General features: G+C 44.6%; 1 protein-coding gene across 1 annotated transcript in view; it reads right to left on the bottom strand.

Annotated features, from left to right (window-relative positions):
• The window catches only part of LOC120062138 (neuroblast differentiation-associated protein AHNAK-like), a 20,298-nt gene extending 3,452 nt beyond the window's left edge, over window positions 1–16,846 (bottom strand). Inside the window, 12 exon segments of the mRNA XM_039011945.1 lie at window positions 2,140–2,207; window positions 2,378–2,504; window positions 2,506–2,964; window positions 2,966–3,643; window positions 3,786–4,291; window positions 4,446–6,248; window positions 6,402–9,620; window positions 9,759–10,248; window positions 10,312–13,146; window positions 13,327–15,804; window positions 16,251–16,480; window positions 16,690–16,846. Of these exon segments, the coding sequence (XP_038867873.1) occupies window positions 2,140–2,207; window positions 2,378–2,504; window positions 2,506–2,964; window positions 2,966–3,643; window positions 3,786–4,291; window positions 4,446–6,248; window positions 6,402–9,620; window positions 9,759–10,248; window positions 10,312–13,146; window positions 13,327–15,804; window positions 16,251–16,480; window positions 16,690–16,846 (13,050 nt within the window).
• Between the last annotated feature and the right edge of the window lie 1,818 nt (window positions 16,847–18,664).

The following is an 18,664-nucleotide window of genomic DNA, read 5'->3' as shown; positions in this document are numbered from 1 at the left end:
GATTTACATTGTGTGCATTATTGTGAATTTAACAGAACGTTAAAAAACAGGGACACTTTATTCGAAAGGTGAAGAGATGTAATACAATACTTCAAGAAAATATGTTATTTTTTACAATGTGTTCTCTTGCAAACAGTAACTTTGTGTCTTTGTTAAAGTCCATACAAATACTGCCATTGTTTTAATTGATGGGGGACACCAAATTATGGTCAACTGAATAATCTTTCTAATGATGCAATGAAATTCAGAAAGCGTAAGGCTTTTTCATAACAAACATCAATTTAATTTGGAATACCATTTTCAATCCCCCTCCATAGTGTTTTACCCTATTAATGAGCTACTCATCTTGCACTGTGTGTGGCTTTTCCAAAGCAATGCCAGGTGACTCAACAAGCTCTCACAGTCTCACTGCAGAATGAGACGTTCAGCCATATTCTCCAAATGTCACATTTTGAAGTGTTTTTGTAGCTCCTGCTGCTCTGTATGGTTCCATTTCTCCAAATGTCAACTTTCAAAGTTAAAGGTTAAGTTTAGGCACTCATTCCAAATGGTTAAGGTAAGGGTTAAGGTTTGGGATAGGGTAAAAACATTTGTTTTTAATTGTCTCAACAACTGGGATCAAACACGCAACATTCTGATCCAGAGTCATGAGTCATGCGATTACGGCCATTTGCCACCCCTGTCCACAACACCCTAGCAAAACTCAAGTCTGTCTGTCTCTCTGGGTCCATCTCAAGTGGCATTCTGTTCCCTATAAAGTCTGTCTGTCTCTCTGGGTCCATCTCAAGTGGCATCCTGTTCCCTATAAAGTCTGTCTGTCTCTCTGGGTCCATCTCAAGTGACATCCTGTTCCCTATAAAGTCTGTCTGTCTCTCTGGTTCCATCTCAAGTTGCATCCTGTTCCCTATAAAGTCTGTCTGTCTCTCTGGTTCCATCTCAAGTGGCATCCTGTTCCCTATAAAGTCTGTCTGTCTCTCTGGGTCCATCTCAAGTGGCATCCTGTTCCCTATAAAGTCTGTCTGTCTCTCTGGGTCCATCTCAAGTTGCATCCTGTTCCCTATAAGTCTGTCTGTCTCTTGGTCCATCTCAAGTTGCATCCTGTTCCCTATAAAGTCTGTCTGTCTTCTGGGTCCATCTCAAGTTGCATCTGTTCCCTATAAAGTCTGTCTGTCTTCTGGGTCATCTCAAGTGGCATCCTGTTCCCTATAAAGTCTCTCTGGGTCCATCTCAAGTGGCATCCTGTTCCCTATAAAGTCTGTCTGTCTCTCTGGGTCCATCTCAAGTTGCATCCTGTTCCCTATAAAGTCTGTCTGTCTCTCTGGGTCCATCTCAAGTTGCATCCTGTTCCCTATAAAGTCTGTCTGTCTCTCTGGTTCCATCTCAAGTTGCATCCTGTTCCCTATAAAGTCTGTCTGTCTCTCTGGTTCCATCTCAAGTGGCATCCTGTTCCCTATAAAGTCTGTCTGTCTCTCTGGTTCCATCTCAAGTCATCCTGTTCTATAAAGTCTGTCTGTCTCTCTGGGTCCATCTCAAGTTGCATCCTGTTCCCTATAAAGTCTGTCTGTCTCTCTGGGTCCATCTCAAGTTGCATCCTGTTCCCTATAAAGTCTGTCTGTCTCTCTGGGTCCATCTCAAGTGGCATCCTGTTCCCTATAAAGTCTGTCTGTCTCTCTGGGTCCATCTCAAGTGGCATCCTGTTCCCTATAAAGTCTGTCTGTCTCTCTGGTTCCATCTCAAGTTGCATCCTGTTCCTATAAAGTCTGTCTGTCTCTCTGGGTCCATCTCAAGTTGCATCCTGTTCCCTATAAAGTCTGTCTGTCTCTCTGGGTCCATCTCAAGTGGCATCCTGTTCCCTATAAAGTCTGTCTGTCTCTCTGGGTCCATCTCAAGTTGCATCCTGTTCCCTATAAAGTCTGTCTGTCTCTCTGGGTCCATCTCAAGTTGCATCCTGTTCCCTATAAAGTCTGTCTGGTTCCATCTCAAGTTCAGGTTGAAATCCATATCTGGCATTATCTTTGGTCCTGACATGAAGGCATCTTGAATTTTGGCCCTCTGATTTTACCATCTGGTCCTTCAATGTCAATTCTGGACCTTCAACGTTAATGTCAGCTTTAGGTAGGTTGAGATCGACATCCGGACCTCCAGGTTAGGTCCTTTAAATCCAAAGGATGGCATTTTCATCTTTGGCATCTTAAATCCTCCTGAACCTTCGATGTCAACATTTGGACCTTTAATGTCTATTTGGGTGCTTTGAGGTCTCCTGACATATCAACATCTCCCTTCATCTTTGGACCTTTCAGGTTTGAAGTCCATATCAGGCATGGAGATATTTGGTCCAGATATGGATGGCATCTGAATTTTGGCCCTTTGATTTTACCATCTGGGCCTTCAATGTCCAGTTCTGGACCTTTGATGTCAACATTAGGCCCCTTAATATCAATGTCAGCTTTAGGAAGGTTGAGATCAACATCTGGCCCCTCCAGTTTGGGTCCTTTTGAATCCAAAGGACGGCATCTTCATCTTTGGCATCTTAAATCCTCCTGAACCTTCAATGTCAACATCTGGACCTTCAATGTCTATTTTGGGTGCTTTGAGGTCTCCTTCGATCTTGGGGACTGACACATCAAAGTCTCCCTTTACCGTTGGACCTTTCAGGTTGAAATCCATATCTGGCATTGATATCTTTGGTCCTGACATTGAAGGCATCTTGAATTTTGGCCCTCTGATTTTACCATCTGGGCCTTCAATGTCAATTTCTGGACCTTCAACGTTAATGTCAGCTTTAGGTAGGTTGAGATCGACATCCGGACCCTCCAGGTTAGGTCCTTTAAATCCAAAGGATGGCATTTTCATCTTTGGCATCTTAAATCCTCCTGAACCTTCGATGTCAACATTTGGACTTTTAATGTCTACTTTGGGTGCTTTGAGGTCTCCTGACATATCAACATCTCCCTTCATCTTTGGGACCTTTCAGGTTGAAGTCCATATCAGGCATGGAGATATTTGGTCCAGATATGGATGGCATCTTGAATTTTGGCCCTTTGATTTTACCATCTGGGCCTTCAATGTCCAGTTCTGGACCTTTGATGTCAACATTAGGCCCCTTAATATCAATGTCAGCTTTAGGAAGGTTGAGATCAACATCTGGCCCCTCCAGTTTGGGTCCTTTGAATCCAAAGGACGGCATCTTCATCTTTGGCATCTTAAATCCTCCTGAACCTTCGATGTCAACATCTGGACCTTCAATATCTACTTTGGGTGCTTTGAGGTCTCCTGACATATCAATATCTCCCTTCATCTTTGGACCTTTCAGGTTGAAGTCCATATCAGGCATGGAGATCTTTGGTCCTGATATTGATGGCATCTTGTATTTTGGGCCCTTGATTTTGCCATCAGGGCATTCAATGTCAATTTCCGGAACTTTAATGTCAACACTGGGTCCCTTAATGCCGACATCAGCTTTAGGTATGTTAATATCTATATCTGGTATCTCTACCTTCGGGCTTCTGAATCCAAATTTTGGCATTTTGAATTTGGATCCTTTGACCTTAGGGCTGGTAGCCCCAACATCAAGCTCAAGGTCTGAAACACTACCTTTCGGTACTTTGACATTAATATCTGCTTTTGCTAGATTTACATCAACCTCAGGAGACTTGATTTTTGGCCCTCCGAATCCAAACTTTGGCATTTTTGAACTTAGACTTCTTTGGTGTAATGTCAGGACTCTCAACTGAGACATCCAATCCATCAAATTCAGCTTTGGGTGGACTGATTTCTCCCTCAACTCCCCCCATGAACTTTGGCCCTTTGAGATTGAAATCAATATCAGGCATTGACATTTTGGGGCCAGACATAGAGGGCATCTTCATCTTTGGCATCTTAAATCCTCCTGAACCTTCAATGTCAACATCTGGACCTTCAATATCTACTTTGGGTGATTTCAGGTCACCTTCAATCATTGGCACAGACATGTCCACGTCTCCCTTTATCTTTGGACCTTTCAGATTGAAGTCCACATCAGGCATGGAGATCTTTGGTCCTGACATTGACGGCATCTTGAATTTTGGCCCTTTGATTTTTCCATCTGGACCTTCAATGTCAAGATCTGGACCTTCAATGTCCACTTTGGGGGCTTTGATGTCTATATCAGCTCTTGGTAGGTTAACATCAACATCTGGACCCTCCAAGTTTGGACCTTTGAATCCAAATGATGGCATCTTCCACTTTGGCATCTTAAATCCTCCTGAACCTTCAATGTCAACATCTGGCCCCTCTATGTCTACTTTGGGTGCTTTGAGGTCTCCTTCTATCTTGGGCCCTGACATATCATAATCTCCTTTCATCTTTGGACCTTTTTAGGTTGAAATCCACATCAGGCATGGAGATCTTCGGTCCTGAAATTGATGGCATCTTGAATTTTGGCCCTTTGATTTTTCCATCTGGACCTTCAATGTCAAGATCTGGACCTTCAATGTCTACTTTGGGTGCTTTAAGGTCTCCTGGCATATCAAAATCTCCCTTCACCTTTGGGCCTTTCAGATTGAAGTCCACATCAGGCATGGAGATCTTTGGTCCTGATATTGAAGGCATCTTGAATTTCGGCCCTTTGATTTTACCATCAGGGCCTTCAATGTCAAGTTCTGGACCTTTAATGTCTACTTTGGGAGCTTTGATGTCTATATCAGCTCTTGGTAGGTTAACATCAACATCTGGACCCTCCAATTTAGGACCTTTGAATCCAAATGATGGCATCTTCATCTTTGGCATCTTAAATCCTCCTGAACCTTCAATGTCAAGATCTGGCCCTTCTATCTCTACTTTGGGTGCTTTGAGGTCTCCTTCTATCTTGGGCCCTGACACATCGAAATCTCCCTTCATCTTTGGACCTTTCAGATTGAAGTCCACATCGGGCATGGAGATCTTTGGTCCTGAAATTGATGGCATCTTGAATTTTGGCCCTTTGATTTTTCCATCTGGACCTTCAATGTCAAGATCTGGACCTTCAATGTCTACTTTGGGTGCTTTAAGGTCTCCTGACATATCAAAATCTCCCTTCACCTTTGGGCCTTTCAGGTTGAAGTCCACATCGGGCATGGAGATCTTTGGTCCTGATATTGACGGCATCTTGAATTTTGGCCCTTTGATTTTACCATCAGGGCCTTCAATGTCAAGTTCTGGACCTTTAATGTCCACTTTGGGGGCTTTGATGTCTATATCAGCTCTTGGTAAGTTAACATCAACATCTGGACCCTCCAAGTTAGGACCTTTGAATCCAAATGATGGCATCTTCCACTTTGGCATCTTAAATCCTCCTGAACCTTCAATGTCAACATCTGGCCCCTCTATGTCTACTTTGGGTGCTTTGAGGTCTCCTTCTATCTTGGGCCCTGACACATCGAAATCTCCCTTCATCTTTGGACCTTTCAGATTGAAGTCCACATCAGGCATGGAGATCTTTGGTCCTGACATTGACGGCATCTTGAATTTCGGCCCTTTGATTTTACCATCAGGGCCTTCAATGTCAAGTTCTGGACCTTTAATGTCCACTTTGGGGGCTTTGATGTCTATATCAGCTTTTGGTAGGTTAACATCAACATCTGGACCCTCCAATTTAGGTCCTTTGAATCCAAATGATGGCATCTTCATCTTTGGCATCTTAAATCCTCCTGAACCTTCAATGTCAACATCTGGCCCCTCTATGTCTACTTTGGGTGCTTTGAGGTCTCCTTCTATCTTGGGCCCTGACACATCGAAATCTCCCTTCATCTTTGGACCTTTCAGATTGAAGTCCACATCGGGCATGGAGATCTTTGGTCCTGAAATTGATGGCATCTTGAATTTTGGCCCTTTGATTTTTCCATCTGGACCTTCAATGTCAAGATCTGGACCTTCAATGTCTACTTTGGGTGCTTTAAGGTCTCCTGACATATCAAAATCTCCCTTCACCTTTGGGCCTTTCAGATTGAAGTCCACATCAGGCATGGAGATCTTTGGTCCTGATATTGACGGCATCTTGAATTTTGGCCCTTTGATTTTACCATCAGGGCCTTCAATGTCAAGTTCTGGACCTTTAATGTCCACTTTGGGGGCTTTGATGTCTATATCAGCTTTTGGTAGGTTAACATCAACATCTGGACCCTCCAATTTAGGACCTTTGAATCCAAATGATGGCATCTTCATCTTTGGCATCTTAAATCCTCCTGAACCTTCAATGTCAACATCTGGCCCCTCTATGTCTACTTTGGGTGCTTTGAGGTCTCCTTCTATCTTGGGCCCTGACACATCGAAATCTCCCTTCATCTTTGGACCTTTTAGGTTGAAGTCCACATCGGGCATGGAGATCTTTGGTCCTGAAATTGATGGCATCTTGAATTTTGGCCCTTTGATTTTTCCATCTGGACCTTCAATGTCAAGATCTGGACCTTCAATGTCTACTTTGGGTGCTTTAAGGTCTCCTGACATATCAAAATCTCCCTTCACCTTTGGGCCTTTCAGGTTGAAGTCCACATCAGGCATGGAGATCTTTGGTCCTGAAATTGATGGCATCTTGAATTTCGGCCCTTTGATTTTACCATCAGGGCCTTCAATGTCAAGTTCTGGACCTTTAATGTCCACTTTGGGAGCTTTGATGTCTATATCAGCTCTTGGTAGGTTAACATCAACATCTGGACCCTCCAATTTAGGACCTTTGAATCCAAATGATGGCATCTTCATCTTTGGCATCTTAAATCCTCCTGAACCTTCAATGTCAACATCTGGCCCCTCTATGTCTACTTTGGGTGCTTTGAGGTCTCCTTCTATCTTGGGCCCTGACACATCGAAATCTCCCTTCATCTTTGGACCTTTTAGGTTGAAGTCCACATCGGGCATGGAGATCTTTGGTCCTGACATTGACGGCATCTTGAATTTCGGCCCTTTGATTTTACCATCAGGGCCTTCAATGTCAAGTTCTGGACCTTTAATGTCCACTTTGGGAGCCTTGATGTCTATATCAGCTCTTGGAAGGTTAACATCAACATCTGGACCCTCCAATTTAGGTCCTTTGAATCCAAATGATGGCATCTTCATCTTTGGCATCTTAAATCCTCCTGAACCTTCAATGTCAAGATCTGGCCCTTCTATGTCTACTTTGGGTGCTTTGAGGTCTCCTTCTATCTTGGGCCCTGACACATCGAAATCTCCCTTCATCTTTGGACCTGTCAGATTGAAGTCCACATCGGGCATGGAGATCTTTGGTCCTGAAATTGATGGCATCTTGAATTTTGGCCCTTTGATTTTTCCATCTGGACCTTCAATGTCAAGATCTGGACCTTCAATGTCTACTTTGGGTGCTTTAAGGTCTCCTGACATATCAAAATCTCCCTTCACCTTTGGGCCTTTCAGGTTGAAGTCCACATCGGGCATGGAGATCTTTGGTCCTGAAATTGATGGCATCTTGAATTTTGGCCCTTTGATTTTTCCATCTGGACCTTCAATGTCAAGATCTGGACCTTTAATGTCCACTTTGGGAGCTTTGATGTCTATATCAGCTCTTGGAAAGTTAACATCAACATCTGGACCCTCCAATTTAGGTCCTTTGAATCCAAATGATGGCATCTTCATCTTTGGCATCTTAAATCCTCCTGAACCTTCAATGTCAAGATCTGGCCCTTCTATGTCTACTTTGGGTGCTTTGAGGTCTCCTTCTATCTTGGGCCCTGACACATCGAAATCTCCCTTCATCTTTGGACCTTTCAGATTGAAGTCCACATCGGGCATGGAGATCTTTGGTCCTGAAATTGATGGCATCTTGAATTTTGGCCCTTTGATTTTTCCATCTGGACCTTCAATGTCAAGATCTGGACCTTTAATGTCCACTTTGGGAGCTTTGATGTCTATATCAGCTCTTGGAAGGTTAACATCAACATCTGGACCCTCCAATTTAGGTCCTTTGAATCCAAATGATGGCATCTTCATCTTTGGCATCTTAAATCCTCCTGAACCTTCAATGTCAACATCTGGACCTTCTATCTCTACTTTGGGTGCTTTGAGGTCTCCTTCTATCTTGGGCCCTGACACATCGAAATCTCCCTTCATCTTTGGACCTTTCAGATTGAAGTCCACATCGGGCATGGAGATCTTTGGTCCTGAAATTGATGGCATCTTGAATTTTGGCCCTTTGATTTTTCCATCTGGACCTTCAATGTCAAGATCTGGACCTTCAATGTCTACTTTGGGTGCTTTAAGGTCTCCTGACATATCAAAATCTCCCTTCACCTTTGGGCCTTTCAGGTTGAAGTCCACATCGGGCATGGAGATCTTTGGTCCTGAAATTGATGGCATCTTGAATTTCGGCCCTTTTATTTTACCATCAGGGCCTTCAATGTCAAGTTCTGGACCTTTAATGTCCACTTTGGGAGCTTTGATGTCTATATCAGCTCTTGGTAGGTTAACATCAACATCTGGACCCTCCAATTTAGGACCTTTGAATCCAAATGATGGCATCTTCATCTTTGGCATCTTAAATCCTCCTGAACCTTCAATGTCAACATCTGGCCCCTCTATGTCTACTTTGGGTGCTTTGAGGTCTCCTTCTATCTTGGGCCCTGACACATCGAAATCTCCCTTCATCTTTGGACCTTTTAGGTTGAAGTCCACATCGGGCATGGAGATCTTTGGTCCTGACATTGACGGCATCTTGAATTTCGGCCCTTTGATTTTACCATCAGGGCCTTCAATGTCAAGTTCTGGACCTTTAATGTCCACTTTGGGAGCTTTGATGTCTATATCAGCTCTTGGTAGGTTAACATCAACATCTGGACCCTCCAATTTAGGACCTTTGAATCCAAATGATGGCATCTTCATCTTTGGCATCTTAAATCCTCCTGAACCTTCAATGTCAAGATCTGGCCCTTCTATCTCTACTTTGGGTGCTTTGAGGTCTCCTTCTATCTTGGGCCCTGACACATCGAAATCTCCCTTCATCTTTGGACCTTTCAGATTGAAGTCCACATCAGGCATGGAGATCTTTGGTCCTGACATTGACGGCATCTTGAATTTCGGCCCTTTGATTTTACCATCAGGGCCTTCAATGTCAAGTTCTGGACCTTTAATGTCCACTTTGGGAGCCTTGATGTCTATATCAGCTCTTGGTAGGTTAACATCAACATCTGGACCCTCCAATTTAGGACCTTTGAATCCAAATGATGGCATCTTCATCTTTGGCATCTTAAATCCTCCTGAACCTTCAATGTCAACATCTGGCCCCTCTATGTCAACTTTGGGTGCTTTGAGGTCTCCTTCTATCTTGCACCCTGATACATCGAAATCTCCCTTCATCTTTGGACCTTTCAGATTGAAGTCCATATCAGGCATGGAGATCTTTGGTCCTGACATTGACGGCATCTTGAATTTCGGCCCTTTGATTTTTCCATCTGGACCTTCAATGTCAAGATCTGGACCTTCAATGTCTACTTTGGGTGCTTTAAGGTCTCCTGACATATCAAAATCTCCCTTCATCTTTGGACCTTTCAGATTGAAGTCCACATCGGGCATGGAGATCTTTGGTCCTGACATTGACGGCATCTTGAATTTCGGCCCTTTGATTTTACCATCAGGGCCTTCAATGTCAAGTTCTGGACCTTTAATGTCCACGTTGGGAGCTTTGATGTCTATATCAGCTCTTGGTAGGTTAACATCAACATCTGGACCCTCCAATTTATGTCCTTTGAATCCAAATGATGGCATCTTCATCTTTGGCATCTTAAATCCTCCTGAACCTTCAATGTCAAGATCTGGCCCTTCTATCTCTACTTTGGGTGCTTTGAGGTCTCCTTCTATCTTGGGCCCTGACATATCGAAATCTCCTTTCATCTTTGGACCTTTTAGGTTGAAATCCACATCGGGCATGGAGATCTTCGGTCCTGAAATTGATGGCATCTTGAATTTTGGCCCTTTGATTTTTCCATCTGGACCTTCAATGTCAAGTTCTGGACCTTTAATGTCCACTTTGGGAGCTTTGATGTCTATATCAGCTCTTGGTAGGTTAACATCAACATCTGGACCCTCCAATTTAGGTCCTTTGAATCCAAATGATGGCATCTTCATCTTTGGCATCTTAAATCCTCCTGAACCTTCAATGTCAAGATCTGCCCTCTCTATGTCTACTTTGGGTGCTTTGAGGTCTCCTTCTATCTTGGGTCCTGACACATCGAAATCTCCCTTTATCTTTGGACCTTTCAGATTGAAGTCCATATCGGGCATGGAGATCTTTGGTCCTGATATTGATGGACCTTTAATGTCAACATTGGGAGCCTTGATGTCAGTGTCAGCTTTAGGAAGGTTGAGATCAACATCTGGCCCCTCCAGTTTGGGTCCTTTGATTCCAAATGATGTTATCTTCATCTTTGGCATCTTAAATCCTCCTGAACCTTCAATGTCAACATCTGGACCTTCTATGTCTACTTTGGGTGCTTTGAGGTCTCCTGACACATCAAAATCTCCTTTCATCTTTGGACCTTTCAGATTGAAGTCCATGTCGGGCATTGAGATGTTTGGTCCTGATATTGTCGGCATCTTGAATTTTGACCCTTTGATTTTACCATCTGGACCTTCAATGTCAAGTTCTGGACCTTTAATGTCCACTTTGAGAGCTTTGATGTCTATATCAGCTCTTGGTAGGTTAACATCAACGTCTGGACCCTCCAATTTATGTCCTTTGAATCCAAATGATGGCATCTTCATCTTTGGCATCTTAAATCCTCCTGAACCTTCAATGTCAAGATCTGGCCCTTCTATCTCTACTTTGGATGTTTTGAGGTCTCCTTCTATCTTGGGCCCTGACACATCGAAATCTCCCTTCATCTTTGGACCTTTCAGATTGAAGTCCATATCGGGCATGGAGATCTTTGGTCCTGAAATTGATGGCATCTTGAATTTTGGCCCTTTGATTTTTCCATCTGGACCTTCAATGTCAAGATCTGGACCTTTAATGTCCACTTTGGGAGCTTTGATGTCTATATCAGCTCTTGGAAGGTTAACATCAACATCTGGACCCTCCAATTTAGGTCCTTTGAATCCAAATGATGGCATCTTCATCTTTGGCATCTTAAATCCTCCTGAACCTTCAATGTCAACATCTGGCCCCTCTATGTCTACTTTGGGTGCTTTGAGGTCTCCTTCTATCTTGGGCCCAGACACATCGAAATCTCCCTTCATCTTTGGACCTTTCAGATTGAAGTCCACATCAGGCATGGAGATCTTTGGTCCTGACATTGACGGCATCTTGAATTTCGACCCTTTGATTTTACCATCAGGGCCTTCAATGTCAAGTTCTGGACCTTTAATGTCCACTTTGGGGGCTTTAAAGTCTATATCAGCTCTTGGTAGGTTAACATCAACATCTGGACCCTCCAATTTAGGACCTTTGAATCCAAATGATGGCATCTTCATCTTTGGCATCTTAAATCCTCCTGAACCTTCAATGTCAACATCGGGCCCCTCTATGTCTACTTTGGGTGCTTTGAGGTCTCCTTCTATCTTGGGCCCTGATACATCGAAATCTCCCTTCATCTTTGGACCTTTCAGATTGAAGTCCATATCGGGCATGGAGATCTTCGGTCCTGAAATTGATGGCATCTTGAATTTTGGCCCTTTGATTTTTCCATCTGGACCTTCAATGTCAAGATCTGGACCTTCAATGTCTACTTTGAGTGCTTTAAGGTCTCCTGACATATCAAAATCTCCCTTCACCTTTGGGCCTTTCAGATTGAAGTCCACATCGGGCATGGAGATCTTTGGTCCTGACATTGACGGCATCTTGAATTTCGGCCCTTTGATTTTACCATCAGGGCCTTCAATGTCAAGTTCTGGACCTTTAATGTCCACTTTGGGAGCTTTGATGTCTATATCAGCTCTTGGTAGGTTAACATCAACATCTGGACCCTCCAATTTAGGTCCTTTGAATCCAAATGATGGCATCTTCATCTTTGGCATCTTAAATCCTCCTGAACCTTCAATGTCAAGATCTGGCCCTTCTATCTCTACTTTGGGTGCTTTGAGGTCTCCTTCTATCTTGGGCCCTGACACATCGAAATCTCCTTTCATCTTTGAACCTTTTAGGTTGAAATCCACATCAGGCATGGAGATCTTCGGTCCTGAAATTGATGGCATCTTGAATTTTGGCCCTTTGATTTTTCCATCTGGACCTTCAATGTCAAGTTCTGGACCTTTAATGTCCACTTTGGGAGCTTTGATGTCTATATCAGCTCTTGGTAGGTTAACATCAACATCTGGACCCTCCAATTTAGGTCCTTTGAATCCAAATGATGGCATCTTCATCTTTGGCATCTTAAATCCTCCTGAACCTTCAATGTCAAGATCTGCCCTCTCTATGTCTACTTTGGGTGCTTTGAGGTCTCCTTCTATCTTGGGTCCTGACACATCGAAATCTCCCTTTATCTTTGGACCTTTCAGATTGAAGTCCATATCGGGCATGGAGATCTTTGGTCCTGAAATTGATGGCATCTTGAATTTTGGCCCTTTGATTTTTCCATCTGGACATTCAATGTCAAGATCTGGACCTTTAATGTCCACTTTGGGAGCTTTGATGTCTATATCAGCTCTTGGAAGGTTAACATCAACATCTGGACCCTCCAATTTAGGTCCTTTGAATCCAAATGATGGCATCTTCATCTTTGGCATCTTAAATCCTCCTGAACCTTCAATGTCAACATCTGGCCCCTCTATGTCTACTTTGGGTGCTTTGAGGTCTCCTTCTATCTTGGGCCCAGACACATCGAAATCTCCCTTCATCTTTGGACCTTTCAGATTGAAGTCCACATCAGGCATGGAGATCTTTGGTCCTGACATTGACGGCATCTTGAATTTCGACCCTTTGATTTTACCATCAGGGCCTTCAATGTCAAGTTCTGGACCTTTAATGTCCACTTTGGGGGCTTTAAAGTCTATATCAGCTCTTGGTAGGTTAACATCAACATCTGGACCCTCCAATTTAGGACCTTTGAATCCAAATGATGGCATCTTCATCTTTGGCATCTTAAATCCTCCTGAACCTTCAATGTCAACATCGGGCCCCTCTATGTCTACTTTGGGTGCTTTGAGGTCTCCTTCTATCTTGGGCCCTGATACATCGAAATCTCCCTTCATCTTTGGACCTTTCAGATTGAAGTCCATATCGGGCATGGAGATCTTCGGTCCTGAAATTGATGGCATCTTGAATTTTGGCCCTTTGATTTTTCCATCTGGACCTTCAATGTCAAGATCTGGACCTTCAATGTCTACTTTGAGTGCTTTAAGGTCTCCTGACATATCAAAATCTCCCTTCACCTTTGGGCCTTTCAGATTGAAGTCCACATCGGGCATGGAGATCTTTGGTCCTGACATTGACGGCATCTTGAATTTCGGCCCTTTGATTTTACCATCAGGGCCTTCAATGTCAAGTTCTGGACCTTTAATGTCCACTTTGGGAGCTTTGATGTCTATATCAGCTCTTGGTAGGTTAACATCAACATCTGGACCCTCCAATTTAGGTCCTTTGAATCCAAATGATGGCATCTTCATCTTTGGCATCTTAAATCCTCCTGAACCTTCAATGTCAAGATCTGGCCCTTCTATCTCTACTTTGGGTGCTTTGAGGTCTCCTTCTATCTTGGGCCCTGACACATCGAAATCTCCTTTCATCTTTGAACCTTTTAGGTTGAAATCCACATCAGGCATGGAGATCTTCGGTCCTGAAATTGATGGCATCTTGAATTTTGGCCCTTTGATTTTTCCATCTGGACCTTCAATGTCAAGTTCTGGACCTTTAATGTCCACTTTGGGAGCTTTGATGTCTATATCAGCTCTTGGTAGGTTAACATCAACATCTGGACCCTCCAATTTAGGTCCTTTGAATCCAAATGATGGCATCTTCATCTTTGGCATCTTAAATCCTCCTGAACCTTCAATGTCAAGATCTGCCCTCTCTATGTCTACTTTGGGTGCTTTGAGGTCTCCTTCTATCTTGGGTCCTGACACATCGAAATCTCCCTTTATCTTTGGACCTTTCAGATTGAAGTCCATATCGGGCATGGAGATCTTTGGTCCTGATATTGATGGACCTTTAATGTCAACATTGGGAGCATTGATGTCAGTGTCAGCTTTAGGAAGGTTGAGATTAACATCTGGCCCCTCCAGTTTAGGTCCTTTGAATCCAAATGACGGCATCTTCATCTTTGGCATCTTAAATCCTCCTGAACCTTCAATGTCAACATCTGGACCTTCAATGTCTACTTTGGGTGCTTTGAGGTCTCCTGACACATCAAAATCTCCTTTCATCTTTGGACCTTTCAGATTGAAGTCCACGTCGGGCATTGAGATGTTTGGTCCTGATATTGTCGGCATCTTGAATTTTGACCCTTTGATTTTACCATCTGGACCTTCAATGTCAAGTTCTGGACCTTTAATGTCCACTTTGGGAGACTTGATGTCAATGTCAGTTTTTGGTCGGTTGACATCAACATCTGGTCCCTCACGTCCCGCTCCTTTGATTCCAAATGATGGCATCTTTACTTTGGGTATCTTGAATCCGCCTTCTGGATCATGAACATCAACACCTGAAACGTTAATGTCTACTTTAGGTGCTTTGATATCAATACCACCTATCTTCTTTCCTTCTTTAACATTCATAGATGGGCCTGATACATCTACATCTACTCCGGGAACCGAAACATCTACACTACCCTTCACCTTCGGTAGTTTAACATCTCCATCGCTTTCTGTACCTGCAGTGTTCAGTCCAAATGATGGCATTTTGATGCCACCTTTAAGTTTGCTTTCATTTTCAATGGTCGTTCCTTTTACTGACGGTCCTTTTACAGACGTTTTCACTGAGCCAGACTCCTTCATGCCTGGGATACTGATGTCAAGTATTGGTGCTCTTATGTCTGTTGATATCTTGCCTCCATTCAACCCTGTATCAATGCCTGGCATGCTGGGTAAGGAAACCCCACCCTGGTTGCCTTCGGAGTGACCTACGATCCCAGACTCTCTCATCTGTTGATCACTAATGGTTATTCCAGGTACTGAACCTCCGACCCTACCCTGCCAGTCTGCACTGCCTCTACCAGGCAAATTAACGTCTACTCCTCTCACCTCCCCTTTACCCATTGATATGGAGCTGGAGGAAATATTTGTTGTTCTTCCAGGGATCGTGACATTGACTGATCCTGCCTGGTAGTCAGCTGAGTCACCTGAAACCTGAACGCTCCCGTCTCCCTGCTGACCCCCTCTATAGAGGCCAAACTCCCGCTGACCCTTCGCCCCCGACATTCCAAAGTTAGGTCCTTTGAATCTGATCCCTGCTGCTCCACCATCTCCGCCCTCTATCTCCCTCGTAATAGTGGTGGTTTTCACCCCTCCAGTGCTCCAGTGCTTCTCAGAAGAGCTAGTTACATGCGGCCCAGTGAAGGAAACACCATCACCTCCTAGTTCAAAATCACCCCCCTCCAATCCACCTCCTATACCTGAAGAGCTTCCGCTTCCGTGTAAAACTCGTATTTGAGACGAGCTGCCCCCTTCTGACTGCTCGTATCGTTTCCCTTTGAACTCTGGCCCGGTGAGCTCAAGCTGCTCGTCCACGCCCCCTGGCATATCTACAGAGTAGGTAGTGATGCGACGGGTGATAGTGGTGATCGTGCTGCCGTCAGTGCTGGTGCTGCTGTGGCGCTCCGTATGGACGTCCACGCCCTCAGCCAGATCCTCAGACTTCAGTCGGGGCTTAATCTTCTTGGAATATATTCTCTTGTAATCTTCATCATCCCCACTCTGTTCTCGTCAAAAGAAGGTGAAATCAGTAATTGCAGTAATTCATAAATGTATTACATTAGATAATAATACTATTGTTGAAAATATACAGTATGAACATTCGATATGGAAGTAAGTATATTTAAGAAGATATGTGTATAGTCTGTATTCAAGAAGTCTATGTTCACTAGAGTTGGGGTTCATTTCAATTTCAATTCCCGTGAATTCTGAAAGTAAACCTAATTCTAATTACAATTCTAAATGTTCCTCGTTATAAAACCATTGAAGATAATTGGAATTCCAGTGTACTTCCTGAATTGACTGGAAGTGAATTGACCCCGATCCTGGTGTTCACATAAAAGCTACTGAAAAGTTTATTCAAATCCTGTAAAATGCCAATCTTTTGCCGCACCATCACACAAGTAAATACACTTAACATTGCTTGCACAGTAAACATAGCTACATACCAGGATACTGTCTTGGCTGGAGCCTCCAAACCTCCCCTTCCCTTCATACGTCAGAGTTCCCATTGGGGAGCGGCAGGGTGACATAGTGCCCATGGGGGAGCGGCATGGTGACTTGTCCTTGTTCTGTAGTTTCAGACCAACCTTGTGTTTGTTTAGGGTCTTGAGGAGCTCCGCTGTCTCCTCAGAACTCATGTTGTCAAAGTAAATGGTGGCACCCACAATTTGATCACCTTTAGGGGGAAGGACACAAGAGGACATTGATACTATGTTAAAAATCTGTCAGTCAAAATGGATTTTGAATAAAACAAAGGTAGATCTATCAAATCTTACTGTATATCATCTTACATAAATTATAATATATCAGGAGCTTAGATAACTGTAGAAATCAATTAAGTTCATGAATACCTTACAGAAGAGCAATGCTAACTCCGTTACATACCCTCGTGTACTCTTCCAGTGCGTCCAGCAGGCGACTCCATTTTCACCTCTTTGACATAGATCTCTCCTTCGCCTGACTGCTCAAGGGTCATTCCCTGTTTCTCTGGACCCGACCAGTCAGAGAAGAGCACCTCCCTGGTTTCCTCCTCTTCAGCCATCCTTTAATAACGATAGATGTTAATAGGGCTTTTATCAATACAAGAAGAATCTCAAAGACGCTTTGGAGAACAACACCATTAAGTTAGTTCATGGGCTGAACTTTAGAGAAGGAGGGGGGGAGAGGGGGAGAGAGAAGGAGAGAGAAGGAGGAGGAGAGAGATGGAAAGAGGAGGAGGGGGAGAGAGAAGGAGGGAGAGAGGGGGAGAGAGAAGGAGAGAGAAGGAGGGGGAGAGAAGGGGAGAGAGAAGGAGAGGGAGAGAGGGGGGGAGAGAAGGAGGGGGAGAGGGGGAGAGAGAAGGAGGGGGGGAGAGGGGGAGAGAGAAGGAGGGGGAGAGGGGGAGAGAGAAGGTGGGGGAGAGGGGGAGCGAGAAGGAGGGGGAGAAAGGGGGAGAGAGAAGGTGGGGGAGAGAGAAGGAGAGAGGAGGGGGAGAGAGAAGGAGGTGGAGAGAGGGGGAGAGAGAAGGAGGGGGAGAGAGGGGGAGAGAGAAGGAGGGGGAGAGAGGGGGAGAGAGAAGGAGGGGGAGAGAGATGGAGGGGGAGAGAGAAGGAGGGGGAGAGAGATGGAGGGGGAGAGAGGGGAGAGAGAAGGAGGAAGAGAGAAGGAGGGGGAGAGGGGGAGAGAGAAGGAGGGGGGAGAGGGGGAGAGAGAAGGATGTGGAGAGAGGGGGAGAGAGAAGGAGGGGGAGAGGGGGAGAGAGAAGCAGGTGGAGAGAGGGGGAGAGAGAAGGAGGGGGAGAGAGGGGGAGAGAGAAGGAGGGGGAGAGAGGGGGAGAGAGAAGGAGGGGGAGAGGGGGAGAGGGGAGAGAGAGGGAGGGGGAGAGAATGAGGGGGAGAGGGGGAGAGAGAAGGGGGGGAGAGAGGGGGAGAGAGAAGGAGGGGGAGAGAGGGGGAGAGAGAAGGAGGTGGAGAGAGGGGGAGAGAGAAGGAGGGGGAGAGAGGGGGAGAGAGAAGGAGGTGGAGAGAGGGGGAGAGAGAAGGAGGGGGAGAAGGGGAGAGAGAAGGAGGGGGAGAGGGGGAGAGAGAAGGAGGTGGAGAGAGGGGGAGAGAGAAGGAGGGGGAATAGGGGGAGAGAGAAGGAGGGGGAGAGAGGGGGAGAGAGAAGGAGGGGGAGAGGGGGGGAGAGAGAAGGAGGGGGAGAGAGAAGGGAGGGGGAGAGGGGATAGAGAAGGGGGGAGAGAGAGAGGGGGAGAGAGAAGGGGGGAGAGAGAGAGAGAAAACAAATCACATGAAATAGAAAATAAAATGCAAACTAAGACTATAGTATTTCTTAATAAGGTGATTTCTAAGTAGGTGAAATACCTTTGTTTTTCCTTGTCCTTTGCCTATGCTCTGGTGTGGTTTCTTTCTGCCTTGGTTTTACTGAAAAACAAAACATGAGATAACATCAGTACCGTTGATTCATGAACATGCTTCAGCAAACCATTCAGCTTCAGCAAACCATTCTGTAAAAAGAAAACCCTGTTAAAATGTGTACAAAATGTAAGGCACCTGACATATTTGCATGTGTATTTGCTTTTATGAAAACTATGTTCTACCTGTCACTCACTGCATGGTTACAACAAGTTCTTGTTATAATGCAATGGCCAAGATGTATAAAATGGCCATTAGATGTATGAAATGGCCATTAGATGTATGAAATGGCCAATAGATGGCGCTAAAACTCTGGGTAGGTGAGTAGTCCTGCCTTGTGCTATATAACCACCCAACTCTCAGTTCCCTCCGTTTCTCTCCTGTGCTGTGTTTTGTGGAAATTTGGTTGGAGTTGGACTGAGACCACACCCTTACCCTGAGGAAAGCTGCCTGATCCTGCAGCTTAC

Source organism: Salvelinus namaycush, chromosome 17 (assembly GCF_016432855.1).
Source record: "Salvelinus namaycush isolate Seneca chromosome 17, SaNama_1.0, whole genome shotgun sequence".
NCBI classification, from domain to species: Eukaryota; Metazoa; Chordata; class Actinopteri; order Salmoniformes; family Salmonidae; genus Salvelinus; species Salvelinus namaycush.
The sequence above is the reverse complement of the archived record's forward strand: the minus strand, read 5'-3'. Positions and strand labels throughout refer to the sequence as shown.